The sequence below is a fragment of the Platalea leucorodia genome, assembly GCF_965183815.1.
Source record: "Platalea leucorodia genome assembly, chromosome: 1".
Lineage (NCBI taxonomy): Eukaryota > Metazoa > Chordata > Aves > Pelecaniformes > Threskiornithidae > Platalea > Platalea leucorodia.
The window spans coordinates 9,366,356-9,392,222 of record NC_138823.1 but is presented as its reverse complement, the minus strand read 5'-3'; the positions used below and the strand labels follow the sequence as shown (position 1 = coordinate 9,392,222).

At 37.1% G+C, this 25,867-nt stretch overlaps 1 protein-coding gene across 1 annotated transcript in view; it reads right to left on the bottom strand.

The window, feature by feature from the left end:
• The window catches only part of DNAAF11 (dynein axonemal assembly factor 11), a gene marked incomplete at both ends in the record, with an annotated part of 37,026 nt that extends 21,023 nt beyond the window's left edge, over positions 1 to 16,003 (bottom strand). The window contains 8 exons of the mRNA XM_082307849.1: positions 437 to 502; positions 3,222 to 3,299; positions 6,406 to 6,594; positions 7,730 to 7,929; positions 8,932 to 9,104; positions 11,121 to 11,198; positions 14,115 to 14,282; positions 15,892 to 16,003. Coding sequence (XP_082163975.1) covers positions 437 to 502; positions 3,222 to 3,299; positions 6,406 to 6,594; positions 7,730 to 7,929; positions 8,932 to 9,104; positions 11,121 to 11,198; positions 14,115 to 14,282; positions 15,892 to 16,003 — 1,064 coding nt within the window. The remainder of the gene's footprint in view (positions 1 to 436; positions 503 to 3,221; positions 3,300 to 6,405; positions 6,595 to 7,729; positions 7,930 to 8,931; positions 9,105 to 11,120; positions 11,199 to 14,114; positions 14,283 to 15,891) is intronic.
• Between the last annotated feature and the right edge of the window lie 9,864 nt (positions 16,004 to 25,867).

Sequence of the window (25,867 nt, the reverse complement as noted above, 5' to 3'; positions counted from 1 at the left end):
AAGGCTACCGTACTCTGTCTTAGGGAGGAGAAGAATTTAACTAGAAGGACATGAAGGGTACTAGAGCACTTCTAGGGCCAGAGAATGGGCAAAAACCCCATTCCCTACAACCCTAATCTGCAAATGAAGAATGGAAAAGATTTTACATAAGTGTAAAAGGACAGGTGTGGAGGAAACGTGCTGTGGACTGCAGAAAACATCAATTCCAAAAAAGACTATTAGACGCAGTCCTCATTGAGGAGTAACAGAACAGTCTGAAGGGTCTTTGGTTTATTCAGCTTTTTTTCTTTGGCATAGACTTCGAGATTGATTCCATTGCTGCCTATAGTATTTGTTTTCCTCTTCAAAAGTCCCCATTACAGAGAGGAGTAGATTTGAAACACTGTGTATTAGAACTTAAGAATGGCAAAAATTAAGAGAAAAAAATAATTCTGACCTGTAAACAGCAAGATCCAAGATGATCTGGTTGTTTTCTTCATCATCTTTCAAAGAGAAATGAAGCCTAATAATAATGACAAGAAACACCTCCAGGATAAATACAATTGGAGTGAATAAGCAAACATTATGGCAAACTTCAAATTCAACTGCTAACAATTTTAGATGAATACAAATACCATTTAGACAATATGTCACATGATCATTTTAGAAACAATTGCCATTTTCCTTAAGAACCAAAAAAAATACTGCCCTTTGAACCAAAGTCATTCTTACATTTGTTTTCTGTTCTCCCCACCCAACTCACAAGTGACAAAAAAAAAAATACTGCTGAAGGTCAGTTAAAATTAAGATCAGTCTGTCAACGCAGAAAGAGAGACATCTGCTGGTGAAATCTCTCTGCTTTATTAACATCTGCATAGAAAAAACAGTTCATGAAAAGCATGAAAAGCCTGGAACTTGGTAACTCTAACCATATCATATGTAAAAAAAAAAATGCATCTTTGTTCATAGCAAATAATTTGCCTAGAGTATAAATATCTGCCTGAGCATTTCCAAAGTAAAACATGATTTGCTCAATGTCCTTGATTCTACAAGTTTTATAATATTTGTTGAAAATGAGACTGTAGATTGTATTAGCTGAGAGTTTGTGATCTGCTGGCTGAGTTCTTAAAATTGTGAAAGAATCTTACCAGTTATAAATTGAAAACAACATCTATTACTACAACTGTAAGGAGATCTAGTCTAGACTTACAAGTTCTGCCCATATATTCAAACATTTCCCATGTATTAAAGCAGAGAATAAACCCCATCTATAAATGAGAAGATTTTTTTAAATTAGCTATTAGTATAAAATGAGAGGGTTTTTCTTAATGTAATTTATCTGGAATATTTCAGTGACATTAAAATACTTAGATACTTTGGATTCAGGTAACAGAAAGAAACTCAAAAGTTTAGATGATACATTTTTTCAGCAATAAAAGTATTTGCCAGATATATTTTTTAACTCTTTGCTTTCCTGTGTTCTGACACAGTAAACTTGCAAGAAAGCTTATGGAGCTTTTAGTTTATGGGCATTTTTTAATGGAAAACTGCAAAGAATACAAAACAGCTTTGTTTCCCATTCATGTTTTTTTCTCTTACTGCATCACAACTTTTGAGAATTCCCTAAAACATGAAGGATGAAAAAGAGAAAAGAATTGTAAAATTTTCTAGGGGGACACTTCATCAGAATTTAGGAAGAGAAATAGTCTGTTCTCAGCAGCATGCAGCCATTCCTTTTGCCAGCCTTCCAAAAGAACATCAGAGAAGCTTGGACATTGCTATGGACATTAGACTTTTGCATTGAAGCAAAAACTTTGCAGAACACCATCTGTCTACTTGTATCTCTTTATTTATTTCTCTCCAATACACTGCCAGATTGCACTGAAGAGCTGTGATATTCTCGTTGAAGCCATGACAAAAACTGCTCATTGATCTGGCTTTACATGGGCACATCAACGGACTAAAATCTAATCCAGAAAACTCAGGTGACAAAACAGGACTGCTACTAACAGTGAACTCTAGGGGACTGTATTTCTTGTAAAAAGATAGCTAGAGCTTTATTCTACATGACTCTGCTTTTTAGAGGCATAATCAAATTGCATTAACACAAGATTTGAACTATTTTAGAGTTGTCTTCTTTGAACTAGAAAATTATTTATAATTTTTTCAGTCAACACATTTTTACAAAAAAAGTACATCAATACAATGGTAAGTATCTTCTGGTACAGATGGAAAAAACCATGAGATCTTTTGCCACTACCTTTAATCTTCCCTATACCACTTAAAATTATGCACTGACCCTTAATGTAGGTTTTCAAATTCCTTGAATTTGCATGGACTTATAAATTTCCAAGATTTAGCAAACATTCTTCATGCTAACGATAAGCATGTTCTCAGCTTTGATTTTGCAGCTAAATCAGTCTTAAGACGGAAAAACTTGTTCAAAGGACAGCAGACAGGCAAGTGGGCCTTCGTAGGCCACTTCTTGATCACAGTCTCCTGTAAGAGGCCCTTTGGGGAGTTGTTTATAAGCAAACAATGTTTGCACTCTCTGTCTCCTGTTTTCTCTTAGAAAAGGAAGGCTGGGTTCAAGTGAAACCAATGCTAACACATGGCTGGTATCCCTGGAAACTCATTCCAAAACACTTGAATACCCAGGTGCCTTTGTCAATGATAAAATACAAGAGACTTCCCCATATCACCAGCCCCTGTTGCTCGAGACCTCATTTGGTGTCAAAGAAGGACCTCATGCCATGGAAGTTAATTACATTTCCTTCCCAATTCTGTCAGTTTTACATCTGTCATCAGAGGACACAATTATTTTGTCCAGAAATATTATTTGGATGTATTTTTCCACATTTAAAGTGGCTACTCATACACATTTATCTTCAATAGACAAACTGGTTGAACTTTTTCCACTATTGGCAAGATGCTCAAAGAAAGAGACCTTACCATAGAAAGGAAAAGAGTAAAATGTCTCATATCTTTTACAGAAAAACAAGTTCTTCAATCATCAAAGACCAAGATGTTAAATTAAACAACCTTCAACACTTTACTCAATGAAAACTAATTCTTTTTCGAGCATCAGAATATAATTTTAGAAGTCAGTTTCCCCACCAGGAATATAATATCACAACAAGAATTTGTCAGCCCTCTTATTTTTGTATTGTCACATATCTTGAAATAGTTGCCCAAATCAACTACAAAGAGGTTAGCCTGTTTAACCTCTTAACCTGACATACTTAGGCACATTCACATTCAGAACTTTTCCTTCTGCAGTGACCAATGTCCGAAGAGGCTTCTCTCTCTTTTTTGATTCCCTTAACAAAACAGAAAGAAAAATGGTTTATAATTTCACAGTCTGGAATTTTATGTTTAATAGCAAAAAAAAAAAAAAAACAAAGAAGAGGATGGCAAGCGGTAAGAATTATCTGGTATTTGATGTTAAGCATACAACTTATTCAGGAACAAAACTGGTTATATCGAATGTCCAATTGCACATTAAAAGCATTATCTAAAGATGAACAAATGCTTTGTAATATCACGTCTTACATTTATAACAACTTCTTCTGCATGTCACAATGTGCGTTATCAAACAGTAATATAGGAAATTTATCTGGTATATCTTAAGAAATCAGTGGATTGCTTAAACATATGAAATGGGATGTTTTTCTAGTTATGAATGGTCATACTAATCATGAGGTATTATTACTGTTAACTGATTTGATGTATGTGCAAGCAATTCTAAAGAAATTTTTTTATTCATGCTAACTTAATGACTTCTACTGAACAAATGATTGGCATATCTCTAAATAGCATGTCTATCAGTCACTATTCTGCACTAGTAAAAAGAATTTTAATGGTCAAAAGATTACAAGCAGCACCAAATAGGATACAGTATGACAAAAATGCATATATATAGATTATTTGTTGATGCATCTATTACATTTTTTGTTGTGTTCTTCCTTCAAAAAATCCAATGCATATTACTGATGGAGACTTTAGTCTTCACTATCCATGTCCAGCTATCAGCAGTTAAACTATATCTGACTTTCATTTAGTGCAATAAACAAGATACCTTAAATTTATCTGTCAGAACAATGCAGATCACTGTAAGATCATTAAGCCTTGTAGTACTGGTATTTTCCTGTATAAATGTTTAGATCATGAGCAAGGAGAGGAAGACTAAGGAATCTCAGTAATATGAAAAAGAAAAATCTGCTTGCACCTAGGTAAAAAATGGCTATATTTCCTTTAAAAGTACAACACTGTAATTGTCCTTTTGCATTAATCCACTCTTCAGCTGGTCAATATAGTGTGTATGGCTACTTCAGCTGGCATATTAAAAAAAACATGGCTCAAAAAGACAACAGCAATACATTGCTTTTTGAGTTCCTGAACCAGTTCCTTACTATAAGTTCAAGATTAAGAGAACTCTAACGGTAAATCACTGAGGGAAATAAAGTGTGTAAGATTTAGACCACATTGGGGAAGAAAAGCATAAAAAAAGATTTGGTCTATAAATACAATGGATTTGAAGAAGAAATTAAAATTCAAGTGGAGCTACTGGAATAACTACATAAAAACAACTTCTGTTTAAGAAAGATTCACAACTATCCATGTGTTAAATACTATTCTATGGTATAAATCAGTGCGTTAACGTGGGATTTGTGGGCTAGAAGTTTCTACACCTGAATCCCTACTCTTGACACTTAAATGAAAAGTGAACGAACCACCACTGTTCTAAAGATGCAGTTCTCAGAAATGCTTCAGGAAATTATATCTTACCACCTCTTAGCTGTTAATAATTTGTTTCTAGATGAAATCTGTCTACTCATGTGAACCATTTTAAGGCAAATTCAGTCATGTCAGAATCATTAGAGTTCAAGATAACTTGTGTAACTTTGTGCTGAGATGAGCTGAAAGGCCTTGTTCTGGCAATGAGAAGCTAAAGGAGATCCTGTGCGCCTTCCAGCTGCAACTGATTTTACACTTGTCTGAATTTTCTTTGAATGAAACTGCAAGCATTCACTCATTTGGCAATAGCCAAAGGTTGCCAGTTTATTATCAACTGTCCAACTACACCCCAGCTGGCAAATTTAACATGTGTTAACAGGTCATAGATAGGTTCAAATTTAGCATTGGTCTGATTGAGTTCATGTCAATTTTATACTGAAATAAACATCCTTTTATACTGAGTAATTTATATTAAAGTTACATTTCAGCTCCTGTCCACCAGCAAGGATGATTTGAAGTTGTCAGGGGCACTTTTCTGTTCTCACCTTTCTCATGCTACCTCACAAAAATCCCACTACCAAAACACAGTGAACTGTGAAAGGATTTTTAACTCCTTTAAATGCTTCAGAAATTTAGAAAAATCCAGAAAGGAATTATTCTGTCTTTATCATAATGCTATTTGGACTCTCCTTGAATATTTAGAGGGAAGCATTTGCAACACATTTGCTTTTGACTAGAGCAAGGCATCCCCAAACACAGCAAAACTCTAACTAGCTAGGATCTGAGTTTCACAGTAATTCTGGGAAAGTGCTAGAACTTGAATTAATAATAGCAACAAGTTATGCAGATTTCCAGATTTCTTGGAGAGTTCCCTAGGACTGACTTTTTCGATACTTGGGCTTGATAAATCTTTTAAAATGCATGCCCTTAAACAGAACAGCTAGAAAAATCTCTGCCCCAAATGCTGTTATATAAGCAAAAAGAAAAAAAAAAAAAGGAAAAAAAGGACATTGCTTACAATGTTTGCAGAACTGATAAGCCAGCAGCAATAAAATAACTTTTTTTGCTAGTATCTGCATTAATTTTCCATGGTCAGCAAAACCAGTGGCAACTTTAGAAAGTTTTAAAGGCTTTTCAGGGACGAGACATCTTCAGATTCAGCGCGCGAAATAGCATAGATAACATGAAGAATCTTATTACTCGGGACGAATATCTTTCTTTGATAAAGTATGTGAAAAAATTTCTAAGTCACATAGAAAATGTGCCTGAAATGCCACTTGTGCAAAAATTTTGTAGCATGGCCTGTAAGGCATTTATATAATGCAACCTGCACTATGGATAAATGCTTTTAGCAAGAATATTAAACATTGAACTACAAGAAACATGTTAGCTGACAGAAAAGTGAAACTTTTAAAGTCCATAAAATGAAGTTGAAAAGAGATTTAAAAGTTCTATTTAAGGAAAAACAAGATAAAGGGTATCATAAATAAATTTTAGAAAATGAAACAAAACAAAATGAACAATCTGAATATTTTATTTATATTTTATAAGCATATTTGCACAGGCAACAGGGATTTAAGCTGCCAGTTCTCAGTAATATTTAATGTGAGGCAGTCGCCTACCTCTACTCTGTAGGTCTGAAAATTTTCCCTTCCTCAATTCATAGAATATATTAAAACAAAACCATACCTTATATTGTCTTTAGCTCTCCGCTTTTCTTCAATATATCTGTGAGTTTCTAATCTAGATTCTGGAGTATACGGTGTAGGTTCCTCCCAAAATTTTCTGTCTTCTTCATCATCTTCAACTGTTCTCCACATTTCTTGTTCTCTGTCTCCTTCTGCCTGATGGTTTTCTTTGTTCTGTAGGGAGTCTGGGCTACACAACATCACATGGAATATTATCGCAATGAAATGAAGGAAGAGTACCTGCTAATAAATTCTTGTAATAATATCTTTTTAACCCAATACTAATAGCTGTGTAATTCCTACCAGGAACAGTATCTTATAGATTTGAACAACATTCTCTGCTCTTCTTCTTTCATCAATTGACAAAACATATTTTGACATGTTTTTCATTTGCTTAACTAAGAAGTGATACTATGGTTATGCCTAACCCTCTGAAAACCTGATAGATAGTTCAAAAAATTTCATTTCAGGAGCAGAATTTTCAAATAATACCCTCACAACTTTCAGGTGAAAGAAAACCTTCAGTCTGTGTGATGTTTAAATATTCCCAATATCAGGCAGCAGCAGATTAGAAATTTATAGGGTAGCAACATTTTACCTAGGCATCTCCTCAACTGCCATCTTAGAACCTGAATAATTCTTCCCCCTAGCCCTAAGCCTCTGTAATCTTCAGAAATTCTCTATCAATATAGAGAGAAAACTGAATTTATGATACAGCTGTGATCTATGAGGGCAAAGTTTCATAGCCAGCTCCGTGGAACTTAGTCTCTATTGGATTAAAAATAAGATGGATGGCAACTGCAGTGGAAGATGATCCCAGACAAAAATCCTTCTCCTATGTAGGTAATCTCAGTGATATTAGGTGGAAGAAGTATAGAAATCAACATTCCATAGCCTTTTACATCTCAAAATATCTGCAATATTCCATTTCAATCTTCATATCTAATAACTCTAAAGCAAAAGAAATTATAGGTGAACAGCTGCTTCCTCTGGAACCCCTGCATTACCTTAAGTAACAACGCCCAGCTGTTCTCCTGAAAGAAGCTATCAATTACACTATTTTGGCACCCAGACAATTTAGCTTGGAATTTTGGGACAAAAATTCTATTGTACTGTCTGCAGGTCAGTAATTAATGATGTTTGTAACTAATTATACTTTTCATTACAGATGACATGCATGAGGAGAAATAATTCTGCTAGAATCAACAATAAAGACAAAAAGATTTAAGTGGGATTATGTAAACTATTTAATGAGGAAAACAAAATTCTTAATGAAGAAAGAGAAGAATGATGTTTACTCACAAACTGTGGTTGCTTACTGTTACCTGTCAAATCCAAGCTTAGATTCCATTTGTTTTTGTTTCTTGTCCTTTCTTTCTTGCATCCTTCTTTGAGCCTCTTCTTTGTCTCTGGCCCTCCTGAGAAGGTAAGCTTGTTCCTGTTCTCTGATTTTCTGTTTCACTTCTGGATAGTTCTGAAGTGCTTGAATCCTCTCTGAACGTTCTATTTCTTTACTATCCAAACACTTCCCAAAGAGAAAAAAAATCAGTATAGATATGTGAGAAATTTTAAACATGTTCAAATCAATAAATCCATTAAACCATAGGTTAATTTTGATAGATTACTTTCTGTATAAAATTAAAAATACGCCTTTCAAACATCCATAGCACTATGTAAGTTATACTATATTAAAAAGAATTAACAATAAGTTACTATTCAGATCTGAAAATGTTTTTGTGTCTCTGAGAGCTCCTTTTTGCATTTTCCAGGAATTTCAGTTGGTCTTATTGGACTATGTAGTAGAGAGAGTCCCTTCAGCCATTTCTGACATTTGTCTGACCTTGATTCAGGCTCATGAAACTATTACAAAATTATTTCTTTTGATGTGTTAGTTTATTGCCAACTAAGTGAGCTGAATCTACTCGTAATAAGTTAAGTAAGCGCCTGTGCTTCTCCAAGGGAAATTTGTGGCAGCATATTTCAGGACTGGGACTGCCTGTTTCCATGGCAGGAAATCATTACATCAATACTTCATTGCACAAAACCTCAATCTCAAAGTATCTATTTACAGTCGATGCAATATAGTGCATTTTTACATCAATTTCTATCTTTCTGCTGCCTTATACTGTTGGTTTGGTACATATTGCTGGTATGGTACCAACAACCTGGTAACTTTCTGCAATCATGAAAATAATTTAAAAATGCATTATAGATATAAAAACAAATCAGAAAAAAAACCCAGAACTGTACAGTGTATTTATTTTTTCAGAACTTTGTCTAAGGATCTCCAATGAAAATGACAGAAAACTTAACAAACGCATGTGGTTTAGTGAAAACAGAACCAATTTATTATCACATTATTTGCTGTAGTCACTTATTCTTCAGAACACAATTTAATTTCCTGTGGATAGTAAGAAAAATGCTCCTAGTTTTCCCACCATGGGAATTTGTTTTGCTTGGGATTAGTATGTTCAGTCAAAAATGCTGGTTATTGATTTGGATGGAAATTTAATTTTAAAAATCTTACTTTTAATTGATGAAGAGTTGCCACCACAAATTGTCTATAACCTTCAAATTCAGTGCATGGGTTACCCACTAGAAACAGTTCTTTCAGATGTGTATTATATTTTAGGGCTTCAATACTGGAGAGTTCACCAATGAAATTTGCTGTCAGGTCAAGTTTCTTCAGTTCTTCACAGCCTGTTTGGAAAAACCTTAATTCAATTTGTCCATAACATAAATGTACACAACATACACACACACACAAACACATACACATGTGCACACACTTGGATATAAAACTGTCTGCGTTTGTTTTCTGTATACTAATTTCATTCTATTAGGATTTGTCTTTTCAAGCCACAAGGGAAAGAATGACTCACAGCTTAAGTTTATGAGGTCACAATATTTATAGAAAGAAAAAAACCTCAATAAAATAAAAAATATCAAAACCTGTTATTGGTTTTATCACTATCAAAACTTTGTAGTCAGTGCTTGCATACTAGATGAGCTATTAAATGTTTCATTTCTGGATAAGCTGGACTTCAGTTTTAACAGCCTGATTGCCTTGGTACCCCTCCTCAACTGAGTCTTCACCATATGGCTAAAAGAGCATCTAATTGCTTCAGGAGAGTATGATCAATTATAGGTTTAATTTCTGTGTACTCTTAATCTTAGCTAACATTACTCAAGTGTAAAGATAAGGTTTTCTTAAAATTCACTTCAAGATGAGGTTTTCCACTCTATGGACTCAGCTATCGTTGTGAATACTTTATCACTGGTTTAATTGCAAATACCAGTGAGAAAATGTTGTTTGTTAACCAAAACAGTTCAGTATGAACAGAAACTCTAAATTAGCTAACAAAATGCTCAGGGAAATCCAGATCCAAAATTTATCAGCCTCTCCTTTTATCATAATCCGTCCGTGAATCATAACCTTGACTTTAGGAGTAAAAAAGTTTAGCTAAGAGCAAGCTCAACTTCAATGCTCATCATTGTAATCACTTCTTTTCCTTTGCAGGTCTACTTGGCAAGTATTTTATGCATAATGGACCTGAAAGAAAATAAACAACTCAAAATGATTTATTAGGGGATTTAAATAACCCAAATTTTTGCAAGGCTCACTCCCAAATGTTCTGACTCCTAAGTAAATGACAAATCACAGTAATAAATAATGCAGCCCGATAGAGGAACTTAAAATTTACTGGCATGAAAACAGATGCAAGTTTCTCAACAAATTGCCAAATATGTAATGTACTACCTATTTCTTCAACATTTACAAAGTTGTGTTTAGCCTATTTGCTTATTTTTTTTTATTTGATCTAAGCCATCTTCTTGAATCAGCCTGTAGACTTAAAAAAAAAAAACAAAACAAAACAGAAAAAACAAAACTGAAAAAACAAAACCAAACAAAACAACGAAAAAAGCCCCAACTTTTTTTATTGTTCCCTGGTCAACATGGACATTTTAAAGATTCAGCAGCTGGCCTAATCAGAATCAAGAGAAAGAAATCAAGTCAGAAATTATTCAAGTAATATGGAATGTGTTTACGGGTGGCTCTAAGTCTTAGATTTTGATCTTGGAAAATGCTAGATCTTTACACATACAATTATAGTGACAGGATAAAGGATTAAACACAGATAAAACAGACAGGACTTCATGCAATGACAGAGGAAAGAATCATCTGAAAAACTCTTTAAAAATACCCCAGACTGCCAATGCAACCTGTGCACAGAGTAGAACCTTCTTGTGTGTGACAGTTGATTGCTAAAGTGAAGATTACTGCTGAAACATTACACAAGAGAGACTTTTTACAGCCTGCATAACATTAAAAAAAAAATCACATTGCTCCAGCTAACCTGCACAACAAATTATCTTATCTTTACAGGGGTGAAATACCAATTTCATGAAAAATTTGGATTCCTGCTTTGTAAAGTATTAAAGAATGGAGCTATCATAGTTGGCAACACTGGTGAGAGAGTATGCAAAAAGCAAGTTAAAATACACTTACGCAAGTTCAATGACAAAACCGCAGCAGTAGGAAGCACTTGCTACGAAGAAGCATTTTTGAAATGCTGCACACGAAAAGGCTCTTTCTGAGTATCAACAAAGTACCTTTACTGGTGGACATACTTAATGGCTTCCACCCTCTTTTAAACTAAGTCACAACTTAAGTGTTTCAATATGAAAGGCAAAACGGTTTGTTTAAAATCTGACCTTCCAGATTTTCAATTCTTTCAATGTTGTTCAAAGCTACATTTAAATATTCCAGCTTCTTTAGTTTGCCCACATTTTCTGCAACAAAACATAGATCTGTTATTTCAGTTTTCTTCATTGTGCATTATCATTTTACTTGCTCACTTTACTTCAAAGAAACAACAAAGCAGAAAAATAGGAAGGACAAATCAGAATATGTATCAGATTATTGGGCATTAATATTTTAATATTAATAAAAAGACAAAACTGAAAAAGTTCTCTGAAAGCACATATTAAAATAATAAAGTAAAAAGAAATAAGTAAGGTTATAAACAAATTTTTTTAATCACAAATCCATAAAACACGTATATAATGCAAGAGGACTGGCCAAAAAGCATGGTGAAACATTCCATTTGTCATGAAACTCAGGATCAGGCCATACTTAGTCAAGCTTTATAAAATCAGAGTTTTACACTCACTTACACAGAAAAGATTGGCTTCTTTAGTATATATTTAATTTTTAAAGATCTTTTATCTACAGGGTTAATGTAAGAAACTTCCTCTCCTCTCTTTTTAAAAATTTTGCCAATAAGGATTTATGTGGCTTCAGTATGAGCAAAACAAAGCCACACACCCCACCCCCCCAATCTGGAATCTAACCTGAATTATTTTCACCATGAACTACTGAAATTAGCAGGTTCACAATGTGTGGGGTTGGGTCAGAATGGCTACCATTTCCTCCTTTGAATACATAAAGCGGGTAAAGAGGGAATAGGGTAGCAATAATCTTCATGAGTCCCAAAAATGTCTGAAAAATGCAAATACTACTTGAGATACATGACACAAGCATAAATCTGAGACAAGATACATAGTATTACTTGTGTCACAGTTCACCAATTCCTCCCCAGTCACCAGATGTTTGGAAGATCTGGCTGGAAAACCTACCCAACAAAGTCATAAAGTCTACCTCAAACTCTTAATTCACAAGCCACCCTGATTAACTGCTGTGCAAACTGTCCCTGCTGAGACAAAGAAATTCAAGCAGAGGGAGCTGAACCAACACAGATCATGTCTACAGCTGAGTTAGTTGTCTAGGCTCCTCTATAATCAAGAAAGAGAAATAGGCTCTTCAAGGTGCAATTTGTCTTATTTTAAATTGGCTATCTAGAATCAGTGAACCAAATCATGCTCAAAAATACACCTTTTCTTCACCACTGGTTAGAAAGGGAGTCTACAGTAACTGCCTAAGACATAGATGTGTGAAAGTTTGGTGACATGAATCCTACAACTTAGTTTACTAAGGCCTTGGAGAGATATTTTTTTCATAATTCACAAACAGATGATGAAATTAATTTCTCAGCAAGGACTTGTGGAGCTTAGGTTGGCGGCTGTTTTTTCTTACGGTATTTCTCTAATGGCAGTGCCTGTACCCATGAAGATGTGAGAGAGACAAGTGTTGAAGACAATGGTATCTTGTGCGGGTTTTTTCCATTTATAGAAAAGAAAAGAACCAGGACTCATCCACACAGTGGATGCCTTACAACTTGCTATCTGATTAGTAGGCAAGTCTGATCTTGAGGGCTGCGTAAAGGTTTTCTTTAAGAGGAGAAAAGACACAACCCAATAGAGTCAATATAAACCATTCAGCTATGGTATTTTGAAGTGTGCTTGGAACTGCTCTGTGCTCCGCATGGACATGTTGGTATCCACTGGGAAGAATGACTTCCCAAATTCAGTACTTTGTAACACAACCCCTATTGAAAACCCTTTTTGGTCACTACTTATATAGTGCTTTTGTTTTTCATTTGTTACTAAGGCATTCTCTTGGAAAGCTGTTACATTATACAAGAATATATAAGGTAGGAAGTTGGATACTTTTCCAACTTGTACAGTTAGATTGAGTTAAGATAAAAATTGAATGTCTCAAAAATGAGATTGCTGAAAAAAACTTGTGTCCAAAAAGCAATAATCTGAACAGCATTATGATATCTTGTACTAACCTAAAGGAGATGTGAATGTTGACAAAAGAACGAGATGAAATCTTGTGCCTTATTAAGGACACAGTTGCAGAGAGAAAACCAACTTATTTTAGTCCCATTTTTGATGGGGCAGAGCAGCATAAAGCAGTTTCAAAAATCTTATTCTCTCTGGGAGAAGATTCCTCCACCCTAAGAAAAGCAGATGTTATCAGTACAGCTGCTCCCTAGGAGTTTCCTGGTGAGCCCCTCCAGAGGTTTTGAAGCCTTTGCCTACAAGTCCTGAGCACAGAATTTCACCCTAAAACTTTAGATCTTTTTTCTTCCTTTTAAGGAACTTCAAAAAAATATGCTAATATAATTCCTGAGCACTTCTGACTTTCCGTTCTTCATCTACACACTATCTGTAGAGACTAATCTTTTCCAGCCCAGGGCCTGATGTTGTATCTTTCTGTAGAGAGCCTAGCAAACATGTGAATCAATGCCACAAAACACAGACCATGTGAAATTAAACCTTCTGGGGTGCAGGAGGATGATTGAGACTTCACTGTAAAAAGTTGTCTTTATGCACAAAAGCAAGTATTTTATCTGAATAAAAATTATTTCAATGTTAACAAAAAATACCATTTGTATAAAAACTGAATTTAAAAATGAGTCTGAAGAGACCTAGTCCTATATCACAGTCCACAATATATGCTAAACTGTTTGTCTCTCAGTTGCCACAAAGACAGGATATTTAAGCTATATCTTGATTTATGATATTTTAACCAATATAAGCTGTTCCACACTCATATTCTAGTGATGTGTATCTCAGTACTATCTTTTCTATTTAAAATTTCTCTTGCAAATTCCTGAGCTGCTTAGAAATTTACTAAGGAGACAGAGAAAGGAAAGCTTGTAGGAGCAGATCTACAAAGAACTTTTCTGTAGTTACTCACTCTACATTCCCTTAAAGTATAACACAACAGATATTTTTCCCTGATTTCAAAATTACACATGTAAATCCATTTAAAAAAAAGCATATTCAGAAAAAACTTACCAATTTTTGGAATTAAATTATTCTGAAGATAGAGAATTTTTAAATCTCGACACCATTTGTCAAGATACTCTAGTTTCTCTATTTCCTGCTGATGTAAAGAGATTTCTTCCAGTGAAAAAATTTCACAGTTGTTATGTTCTGCACGTCTTCTAACAAGATCTTCAGTGACTGAAAGAAACATTAGATGATGTCATATCTCCCTTTAGTCATTTTCTGCCATCTGACTTATGAACAACTTATAAAATCATTAAAATCTTTTGTTCCCCCATACCAAATACATATCCAGTAGGAACACCAACAAAAATAAAATCTGCTAGAAAAGACATCAAGTGCCAAGTAACTTCAGCCCGCTCTGCCATAGTAAACATCGTTTGTGAAACACACTCACGTCTCATGTAACACAGAAAAATCCATATGAAAACTGCTGAGTCTTCCATAAGAGTGTGATACAACCCTTGCAGAAATTAATCCAGCATCCAGTATTTTCAGCATAGCTCGGGTCGCAGATTGATTCATACAGACAAGCAATGGAGTGTTTTATGAGCTTCTATTTCCTGATGCCAGATGTTCACAAAAAGTAAACTAGCTACAGTGCGCCATCATATTCTTCCGCCACCACAGTGTGCACAGAAATAAGCAGGATGAATGCTGAAAGAAGGCAGATATTTTTTACTTTTTCAGTGTTTGAGGCAAAGCCATAACTAATTCATGCTTATAAATGTTTATGTTAGAATGAAATTTAATCCTGGGTATTTCTTAAGCACTACCAACTCATTAGCAGCCAGCAAAGGAGTTTCAGTGGCCGAAAGACAGCACAGACCTGGGTTCAGAGTTTTCACATAGTAATATTTGATGCCAGGCAATCTTTCAAACAGTGAAAAGGCTCTGTATAATGAAGGTAAAGAAATTCTATGAGAACCAGTGCTCGCTCTTGAGCTAGATGTTATTACTTTGTTTCCAGCCCACTGCACCAAAAAAGCACTAGCATTTTCTTCTCCTTGACAAGCAGTGAACTACAGTGAAGTACTGATTAAAAAACTAGGGTTTTATCAAATTAGCATAGGTATTTTCATGATTATTAATGCTGAAAAAAGACTAGCAAGCCTTTCAAAAAGACTCTGAAGAAAAATAAGTAAAAAGAAAAAATATAAATACAGAGATCTATGAAAATGAATTGTTCCTACCATGCACTAAATAAAAGTATTCTTTCACTGCTTCTTTGTCTCAGGGAGGTTTTGTGAAATCATCCGGTTTTATTAGTGGTCCTGGAATGGCTGCACACATTCATATAGACTGGTCTGCTACAAGCTGGATAAACTATGTACCAATACAACCCAAACTCACACGTGTCAGTGCAGCTCCTCTATCTACAGCCTTTGGGAAAGAGGTGAAACTGGTTTTGCGTATATTATATTATTTACAGATGACCAGGGTTAAATCTCCCTTCTCTTCAACAGAGTTTCATCTGACATGATTTACACAATTATATAATTCTGATACTGATATTGATGTAAGAGGGCATCCTGTCTTCACATAAAGCATATTGTGAAAGGTGTCTTTTTCTTTTTTAATTGTGTTGGGCAGATTTGCTGCATCTTCTCTTTAACAGCCCATTGATTAAACCTGATTAAATTAATAGAGAAAACAGAAAAAAGATTACAATAATCGTGACTAAATATTTCAGTCTTCACAGAAAATATAACAAAAAAATTAGCATTTCTAATAAGTTGCTTGGCAAATCTGCTGGAAATTAAAAAAAAAAAAATGGCCTGCTTACTTATGTGTTTGGTGGCAGATCTTTCAGTGCCAGTACTTCCAGTGCAAACAGGTATTTTTGAACAAGAAAACAACAATATTCCACAATCTGCATACATACACATTGGAGACATTATGTTCTATACCCTTTATACAAAAAGAAGTCATACAAACTATTCCGGATGGAGTTTTATGACAGTCAGATTTCCCTTTGCTGATGAAAAGAAAATTGAAGAGATTGTTGCAGTGATTATGCAAAAATGTCCACTTTCATTACCAGATGGTTTGCAAAGCAGAGACAATCATTCCCAATAGAAGCTACAGTGGAGCTTTAGAGACCTATTTTGGGGACCTGGTGTAGGGAACTGAGAGACTATTTGACATTTTGTATGCTATCTAGTTCATTTAAGAGGAACCAGGGAAACAAACTTGCAAGAGAAAACAACAAATTTTAAACAAAAGCTTTCGCAGGACAATGACAAAACACATTGTAACATTACTTCTCACTGAGAAGTTCATTAAGCAGATTATCTGATGTTGTGTGCAGTAATAGGAGAATGGACCAGCGATCTGAGAAATCACAGCTACTCCTGTGTTCCCATGAACACAGGAGGAAGTAAGGGATGGCATCAATCAACTGGAGGTAACAACAGATCTTGAAGATCTTACAGCTGGGCTTCCAAAAATTACATGTTTTACTCAAAAAGGAGCAGAGACGAAGGAAAGCATTAAAGAAATGGAAAGAACAAGCAGGTGGACAGCTGCAGGTATATCAAGAAACAGTGGGGGAACCTGCATTTCAGAAAAGTGAAGTATGCAACCATTATTTTAAAACTTAAATTCATGCCATGCTGTTCAGGAGATGAAGCCATTCTCCTTCAGGCAGTGCTGATCAAAGCGGGCAGCTGACGGCTTCATGGAGAGAGAAGGAGTTCCTTTCCAAAGCGCTCTTTTAGCCCAGCAAGGGACTGGCAGTCCAGCGACAGTATACAATCAAAGCACATCACAGGGAAAATCACAGAGGAAGGGAATTCTTCAGTAGCTTTTTTCCTGAGTGATATGTATCAGCACTCAGTCTTTTGGGTCATACTGCTTTACCTCTAAAATATTATGGATTTATAAGTAATAGTACGGTGTATTTTAACCTAATTCAGGGGTTTTTTACATCTCTGATAAAGCATCTGCATTGGCTACTTCTACCTAAAAAAAATAAATTATCATGTGGTGTTGAAAATGTATAACTGCAGGGAAAGGACAGCGCTGACAGCTCCAGGCCCAGGCCCGGCCATCCCGCCAAGCATCTCCCCTTGCGGGGGCTGCCCCACACACCGAGGGGTCCCTGCCTGGGCCACCCTGCTGCTGGGCCTCTCGGGGGCGGTTTCGGGAGGCAAGTGCACCCCTGTGCTATGCTTGGTGAAATAAAATGGGTTGTTATTCCCAGGGAGGAGGGAGACCAGATAATCCAGCCAGGCGGGGAGAGCAAGGGAGGCAGGAGGGGAGAGGGCTGCCAAGGGGTGTGGGGGATGGCGGGGAAGGGGGGAAAGCGTGGGGAGAGGGAACATGGTGGCCAGGGAGTGGGGCACGTCGCGGGGAGGAGGGAAGGGGCCCCGAGGAGGGGAGAAAAGCGGCCCTCGGCGACACTCACTCCGCACCATGGCCGCCCTCAGCTTCCCGCCGTCGCCGCCATTACAGGACGCCGCCGCGCTGCCATGGCAACGGGGTCGGGCGGGAGGCCGCCGGCAGGGCGGCTGCGGCGCTTGTGTGCCTGCCCAGAGGCAAAATGGCTTTTGTGTAATCCAGGAGTAAGGTTTCTACTACTCTGGCTGCTCCTGACCCCTTTCTTTGGCTGGGCAATCACATATGAAATGCCTCTTCCTCAGATATGTATCTTTCATCCATCCTTTGTGTGATACTTTTGTCCTCCTCCTGCGTATTCATCGACTAGTTTGCCTAACGCATTTTGGGCAGAAAGCATGTTTTTCATCGTCTATGGAAGCAGCCTGTTCCTGTCATTCATAGAATCACAGAATCATTAAGGTTGGAAAAGACTTTTAAGATCATCGAGCCTAGCTGTTAACCTAGCACTGCCAAGTCCACCACTAAACCATGTCCCTAAGCACCAAGTCTACCCGTCTTCTAAATACCTCCAGGGATGGAGACTCTGCCGCTTCCCTGGGCAGCCTGTGACAGTGCCTGACTGTCCTCTCAGTGAAGAAGTTTTTCCTAAGATCCAGCCTAAACCTTCCCTGGTGCAGCTTGAGGCCATTGCCTCTTGTCCTATCTCTACCTGAAAGGAGGTAGTTGTAGAGAGCAATAAGGTCTCCCCTCAGCCTCCTCTTCTCCAGACTAAACAACCCCAGTTCCCTCAGCCGCTCCTCATAAGACTTGTGCTCCAGACCCTTCATCAGCTTCGTTGCCCTCCTCTGGACAGGCTCCAGCCCCTCGATGTCCTTCTTGTAGTGAGGGGCCCAAAACTGAACACAGTACTCGAGGTGCGGCCTCACCAGTGCCGAGGACAGGGGGACGATCACCTCCCTGGTCCTGCTGGCCACACCATTCCTGATACAAGCCAGGGTGCCATTGGCCTTCTTGGCCACCTGGGCACACTGCTGGCTCATGTTCAGCTGGCTTTCAACAAACACTCCCAGGTCCTTTCGAGGACATTTCCTCACAGGGAATGCTCCTGTCCTCCACCTTTTACCTGGGACATTCTCCAGCAGGTTGCCTCCTCAAAATATGTCTTACAACTATATTTAACTCATAGATCAGGTCAAACAGCAGCCTGAAATTTGTTGCACTGTGGACATGGATATTATGTCCTCCTGCAGGTTTCTGTGGACTCCCTCCTGCCATTACCATACTATAACTTCACCCTCGGTGAAGTTACCTTCTAACAAAGCTAATGAGTAAGAGTTATGGCTGGAGGCCTCAGGCAACTGCTCAGACAGCTACAGGAATTCTCATGTCTGACATTTTCTGTTTTGCAGTTAATATAATGATGTAGCATTGCTTCACATACTTGATTAACTTCCCAACTGGCCAAGTTATGGCACCCTAAACTTCAAAGAAACTGGATGGGACTACACATCTCAAGACATCACTAATGAGCTTTACAGAGTCCTTCGTCTTATCCTGATCTGGTGGCCACTGGTTTGAGTTCAGTCCAATTCAGCAGTGAGAGTATTCCGACATAGTGTACAATTGATCGCAAGAAGTTTTTTTCATACTTAGATTTAAGCTCATATCTCCTTCTTTGTAAGTTCATACATATATTTTTAAATGATCAAATTAATTTAAGTCAGTCATTTACCTCTGATGTAATACATGGAACTCCCCACAGCTACTCTGCAATTTTCTAATTGTATTGCTATTTAGACAATAGGAGAAAGGAGGTGTCATTGAGTTAAAGCTACTAGGTTTTGTGGAGATAATAGGGCATAAAGGAGCAGAAGTAGTTAATGCACGTTAGTTTAACTCCCTAGTACTTGTCCTGGTCTGTCTGACTGGATAAGAAACAAATCCAGGCTGAGGAGAGGGATGTTTACACAGCTGGTTGGATGGCACCACCGTGTGACCCACGGCCACTCTACAGAGCCACAGAGATTAAAGAAGGACCACTGGCAAGGCTTTCCGCTACCTACCCATTTATTTCATATTAAATTGCCGGCCCCTTCAAATAATGACTTTTATAGCTGCACCTTTTCCTAGGACTATTATTTTTTTGCTTGAGAGCATAGCTCTTAATCAAGGTAATCAATTTCAAGAAGAAGAAGAAAAAAAATCTTGTTCTTGCTGTGTCCAGTATTTTAAATGCTGTGTCTACATTGTATTGCACAGAAATACCTACATTATTTCATTATGCTAAAAACTTGGAGTTTTATATCCCTTTTGCAGAGATTCTGTATAATAGTTCTGAAGAAAGAAATATAAAATCCACAATTAATTAAATTGCAATATACCAAGGTGTGGTGTGTTGACCTTGGCTAGCTGCCAGGTGCCCACCAAGCCGCTCTCTCACTCCCCCTCCTCAACAGGACAGAGGGAGAAAATACAATTAAAAACTCATGGATCAAGATAAGGACAGGGAGATCACACAGTAATTACCATCATGGGCAAAACAGACTTGACTTAGGGAAATTAATTTAATTTATTGCCAATTAAACAGAGTAGGATAATGAGAAATAATAACAAATCTAAAACCACCTTCCTTCCACCCCTCGCTTCTTCCTGGCTCAACTTCACACCAAACCCTTGTACCTGTATGTCCTGATTTAAACCACAGGTTGTTATAATCAGTATATATGTAGGTCCTGGTTTGCCAAATTTAGTCAAGCTGTAGGACTACTTGTTTGAGCAGGTAACTTCTCGCTTGTGATGAGCATAAAAGAGGTATTCTCTGTATACCGGTGACTGAAAAGCTCCCAGAGAGTGCTTTCCTCTTGTGAAGAACAGCTTTGTTTATGACTCAGGGCTAAGCTATTCAGGAAGTCAGAAAGCAGCGTTTTGAAGCGTGCGTTCGCAACACACTAGTCCTAACCTGGTGGCCTTGATGTTATTGGGATGAATGGCATAGTAACGAAGTGTAACATACCATCCTTGGGTATCCGAGGTATTGTGCTAAGACCCTTGGATGCTCAGAACATGAGACTATCATTGCAGTGTGGCTCTCCAGGTTGTGCCTTCTTGTTTCTGACTTCCAATAAACTCAAATGCTAAGAGGTCTGCCAGATATTGTCTTGTTGCCCTTGGGATACACTGAACTCCTGAACCCTGACGCAGTTTCAGAAATGAACAATATCCTTGTTGACCACATAAAAATTCAGATAAGCCCAAATGTTTTTAGTCTTAGCGGCATTTTAGATTTTACATACAGAAGAATTTTCTGCTGTATAAAAAGTGAAAGAATGGTAATTCATAAATCCAGCACATACATACATACACACTTGCAGCATGTAGGCCTATGTATGAGCCTGCTCGTACAATATGCTTCATGCAACAAAATGTTTGCTGCCCGTACTGCATCAACACGATATGCATATACAAAATTTAATGTAACTTCCAGGTACAGTGTTGTACAACTTCTCAAGAGACTTTTGCATTCATTTATTTTCAAACGAAATACAAATTTTATATTTACACACATTGACCTTATTGTGTTCATTATTTTCATGCAGCTATTTTTCACTCAAATTATGTACTAAGAGCTTTAAGTAGCACAAGCCCGAGTTCTCAGCTTGAAGCAATGTACATGACAGATAATGTCATAAGCCACATTATAAACAGGAGAATGGAGTTGAGGAAGAAGAAAAAGGGTCCCATCTGGCATGCCTTCCCTGAAGAAACTCGCTTCACTGCTTTAATACATTACAAGTTTATTTGTTAAATGCGTAAAACAAGGCAATATAAAATATATTTCTATGTCATGACAAAAATTAGCTTTATAGCATTATTATTACAGTGCATCAGAAGTATTTTGAATATGTGTTCACTCCATCAGTATATACTCATGTAAGGTGCTACAGCCCTGGCAAATTGATGTCCATGGACAAACCAGCTCTTAAAATGCTGCAGGTCAGAGTCTTAGCTGGTGGAAATCGGCTGACTGATACCCACTCAGAATCTGAACCTGTGTCTTTCTATTTATTTCCTATTAAACTATTATCATTGGTTTTGTTGTTGCTATTATTATTATTATTATTATTATTATTATCATTATTATTATATGGTGGTAACAGTTACTTAGTAACTGTAACAAAATGAGGCTTTCGTTTTTCACACCAAAGTACCAATGAATGAATCCTGTCCCAAAGAGCACACAATCTACAGGGCAGGACATAAGCTCACAAATAACAAATTCATTGGAATACATGCAGTTCCTAATAATAATCTTCATTATTGACAACACCCTCAAATACAGGAAGAAATGCAAACAGGAACAACTTTCCTGATATGTAAATGCCAGAGATAAGGAAAACCAAAAAGCAGTATGAGAAACTGTAAAAAAGAAATAATATAAAATGAAGTAACAGTTTTGCTCGGTGTATATTAAAATGTACAAAGAGGTTTACAAAGCATTGCAACTAATTCACAAAAAAAACAACAAACAAAAAAAACATCAAAGAGCAGATTCTGCAGAACTGGCCTAAATGGCCATACCTGTGTTCTGTACCAGTGTGGTTTATTCCCTGTCACTGAACTCAAAGATGTTAATCTTTGTATGGTTTGGCTTCTGTGAATAATTCTTCCAGGATAAATACAAAACAGATTTGCTCACAGACTAGGAACATTATAAACTAAGGGATGCCATAAATATTATCATCGTGCTTGCTACTGTTCCCTTCAACACGAGCATTCACACTGTGAAGCGCTATGTGATATATGCTCAAGAATGGCCCTGAAATTCAGCTGAATGCAGCAGGAAATGGGAGAGTACAATACAAGGTGTAATGACAACAAAAGAATAGTAATGGAAGGTATGAGATAATGTACATGGGGTTATAAATCCGTATCTTGAAATTCTTCTTTGATTCTCTTTTTCTAAATAAGGTGCTATATTAAAGTGAAGTAAAAGTTTTATCACTGGGGACAGAAACAAAAAATTCTAGTAGTCCTCTCTGTTTGTAGATGCATCAGTTAATCATTAATCAACAAGTGGTTTTACTTTGCTAGAAATATAGTTCAAAATTATCCTAAGCTTGATACTCTAGTTAACAGAAGCTGCAAATACTAATTACCTCTGAAAGTCTGGATTTCAATATTTAGGTTAGAAGATGTTGTCTTCAATTTTTCGTCAGGCAGATCCCGCCTTCAATGTTTCATCCAACAGGACTGAACATATTATTGTGCCTCTTTTCAGAGAAACAATACAAGGCTTGCTTTTACGTCCCGTGGAATATATGGAAGGCAACTGCCAAAGCCAGCCAGTCTGGTACCTGACTAGAACTTTGTTAATTCGGCATTAATGAATATCACGGAGGGCAGATTTTAACAGATCCCAAGTATCTTAGTTTTAGCCCTTGAATTCCAATTGCCAAGTTGTCCCAGAACTTCCCCCTCTCCAGATCAGAACAATTGTAATTTACGGTTTATATTTATTCATAGACAGATAATAGCAATTCATTTTAAACAAAATTTTTGGCAAGCTGAATCAGCTTTTTCTTCACTTTACAGTGAACTAACTAGTTTACAGTGAACTCAAGTTTTTCTAGTTTTCAGCATAATCGCTCTGATGACTGCAGGGTAATTGCAGTCTTAGACTTTTCTCTCAGTATAGGATTTCATTTTCCAGATTATTCTTCCAGGATATTATTTAAACACTAAAGATTTTTATAATCCTTTAGTTTAAAAAGTGCATTTAGTAAAGGACCTGTTATAACTATCAATAAAATAGGTAACACAAAATATTTATACATATTACACAATGATATTTACTCTCCGTTGTCTCCCTAGTTAAAGTAAATAAAAAGAAGCAGAATTATTTAACACTGACAAAATCATTCAAGTGTATTAACTGCATGTAAATATGAGGATGAGTACTATAACTACTAGTATAGTTACATAATTCATCAGTTTTATGAAGAAAAACAGTCTATTGCTGCCATTTATTGAAACTTTAAAACCTGGTCTGGTTACATCAGATGGTCTGTCTTCACATAAAGCCAATTTAATGCACTGGGCAAAAGTAAATTACTGTGCAAAACTGGTAATTTGGGTGAAATTTCCCTCTTGGAGCTCTTAATGCTGAGCTATTGATGCTTATCTTCAAAATATAACCAGCATATATTTAAATTTTGAAAATGTACATTTTAACTTAATTTCGAGTACCCTTTTCCTCATTGCATCACTTGTTCGGATTTCTGATGCTAGAAATACAGCTGCAACCTGCTTGAACTTGGCTCAGACACAGAGTTGGACAGACCGTGCTGTTTCAGTTTTCTTGATTCTTTCTTCCACCAGAACTTTTCGTTTGGGCGCTTTTGCCGCAGTTTTCAAATCCCTGTCATTATGCCTGCCAGCCTGACTGTACCCCGTGGGCAGACCTAGCCCTTCCGCAGGCAGCATTTCAGGTCCGAGTTCCCAGCTGGGGCTGTGCTAGCATTGCTTTTAGCACAACAGGGGACAAGTAGACTAGAAGCAGCACTAGTTATAGAATGATTTGGTGGGCAATAGCATCCTCACTCATCACCATCATTTTGTTGCACGGGAAGATGAAGTCCATGCTGTCCTAGCTAAACTGGCACACAGGGAGATATTTTAAGAAGGAGATTATTAAAAGCTCAGAGTCACAAGATAACAGTTTCTGGTTACCCACAGGTTCTATGTGTAATTTAGTCTCTGTTGTAACAAAAATCCAAGCTGAAAAACAGGGCTTAGTGTTTCCAAAGGATATACCTGCAGGTCTCGTATTTTTGTATGTGAATCCAGGTAATTCAGATTCATCATTGCTTCTGCACATCCTGATTCCTGGTTTTCTGAAGAGTGCTTTCCTTCCAATAAGATTTCTTTCTTCCTTTTTCTCCTCTTTTCTTAATGCGCAGCATAAAGGCCAAAAGGCAGTGCACACACATGATACAATAAGGCTTCTGAAATGTATTACCACATGTAATCAGCCACTATCCAAATCCATTATTTTTGACAGCATGTTACAAGAAATTAATATATAAAGTATTGGAAGACATCAGCTGTTTACCAAAAACTGAATGGGAATTGCAAAACACTATTAATCATCAATTTCCTATCGAAATGCTTGTAGGACCCTGTGCTTGTAGGACTTCATTGATGCAAGAGGCTAGAGGTACAGCAATCATTTTGCATGACTGCTTTCAGATAGTCACCAATAAGTATGGCCTCACCCACAGTCTGACCAGAATAAAAATAAAGCTAAAATGAATTGTATTTTGAAGGAAGAATACTAACAGTTCTGTTATTTTTTTCCACAGTAACCTGTGTAAGGGTAGCCATAAGGAGGTATCCAGTAGTTTGAAGCTGAAGAGCTGAGGAAAATAAATTTGAGGAGGAGGAAAAATGAAAACTATTAGTGAACTCATTTTGAAATCTACAGAAGTAACTACTCTGCCTGTAAGTGTTTACGAAAGGCAAGAGGCAAGCTTGCTGTGAAATGCTGGAGGTCCTGTCTCGCAGTAACCTGTGCCAGCCTGTATTTGGTTTACTCCTGCTAGGCAACAAGTCCCAAGTTCTCCACTGCATCCTGTAGTACCTGCTTTTGGTTAATACTCATACTGGCTTTCAAAAGCAGAGCCAGCTTTAAAGCTCTGGTGTTGCAGCCCATACATAAACAGTCCCACTGGCTTTAAGAAGTGCCATATCTAGCGTCCACTGCTTGGCACCCTGGGTGAGTAGGATGTATTTTTCATCATAGGCTTTAGTAAATCTGCAAAGTGATCAAATGCCTGCATACCATTCTAAAATGCTTTGTTCTCCAAATGAACATCCTCTTTCTGAGCGCTGACTAAAAGGTTTTCCAGGTTGCATCTGCAGCTGTCTAGACGCCTTTAGATCTCAGAAGCTGAACTGCGCTCAACCAGCGAACTGATGAACAAGGCTGTTTTATCCACACTATAAGGAACACAAACCCGGGCACAGATCCACTTAGTTCCTTCTTTTCATTTTTATGTTTTCAAAGTAACGAGATAAAGGAAATAACAGAGCCAAGACTGGAATGGCCAGCTCCAAGTACAAATAAATCAGTGCTCTTGTTTTATGGGTTCTGAGCTGTACCAAGACCTAGAAATGCTTGATAAACAGAAACTGCAGACTGAGGATGAGGCTTGACTGAAAAAGAATAGGGAAAGGAAGAATCTGTAAATGCTTTCCACATATAACGTATACATGTTGATGTTGCATCACTCCTTCAGTGGAATGGTACCAAGTTAGAGCAGTACAGCACCTGGCCCTACTGTTCAGTTTAAACTTGGAAAAAGGAAGAATTGCTTTGCCCATTACTGAAAAACATGTTTTCTCTGGGCTGAAGCACAGCA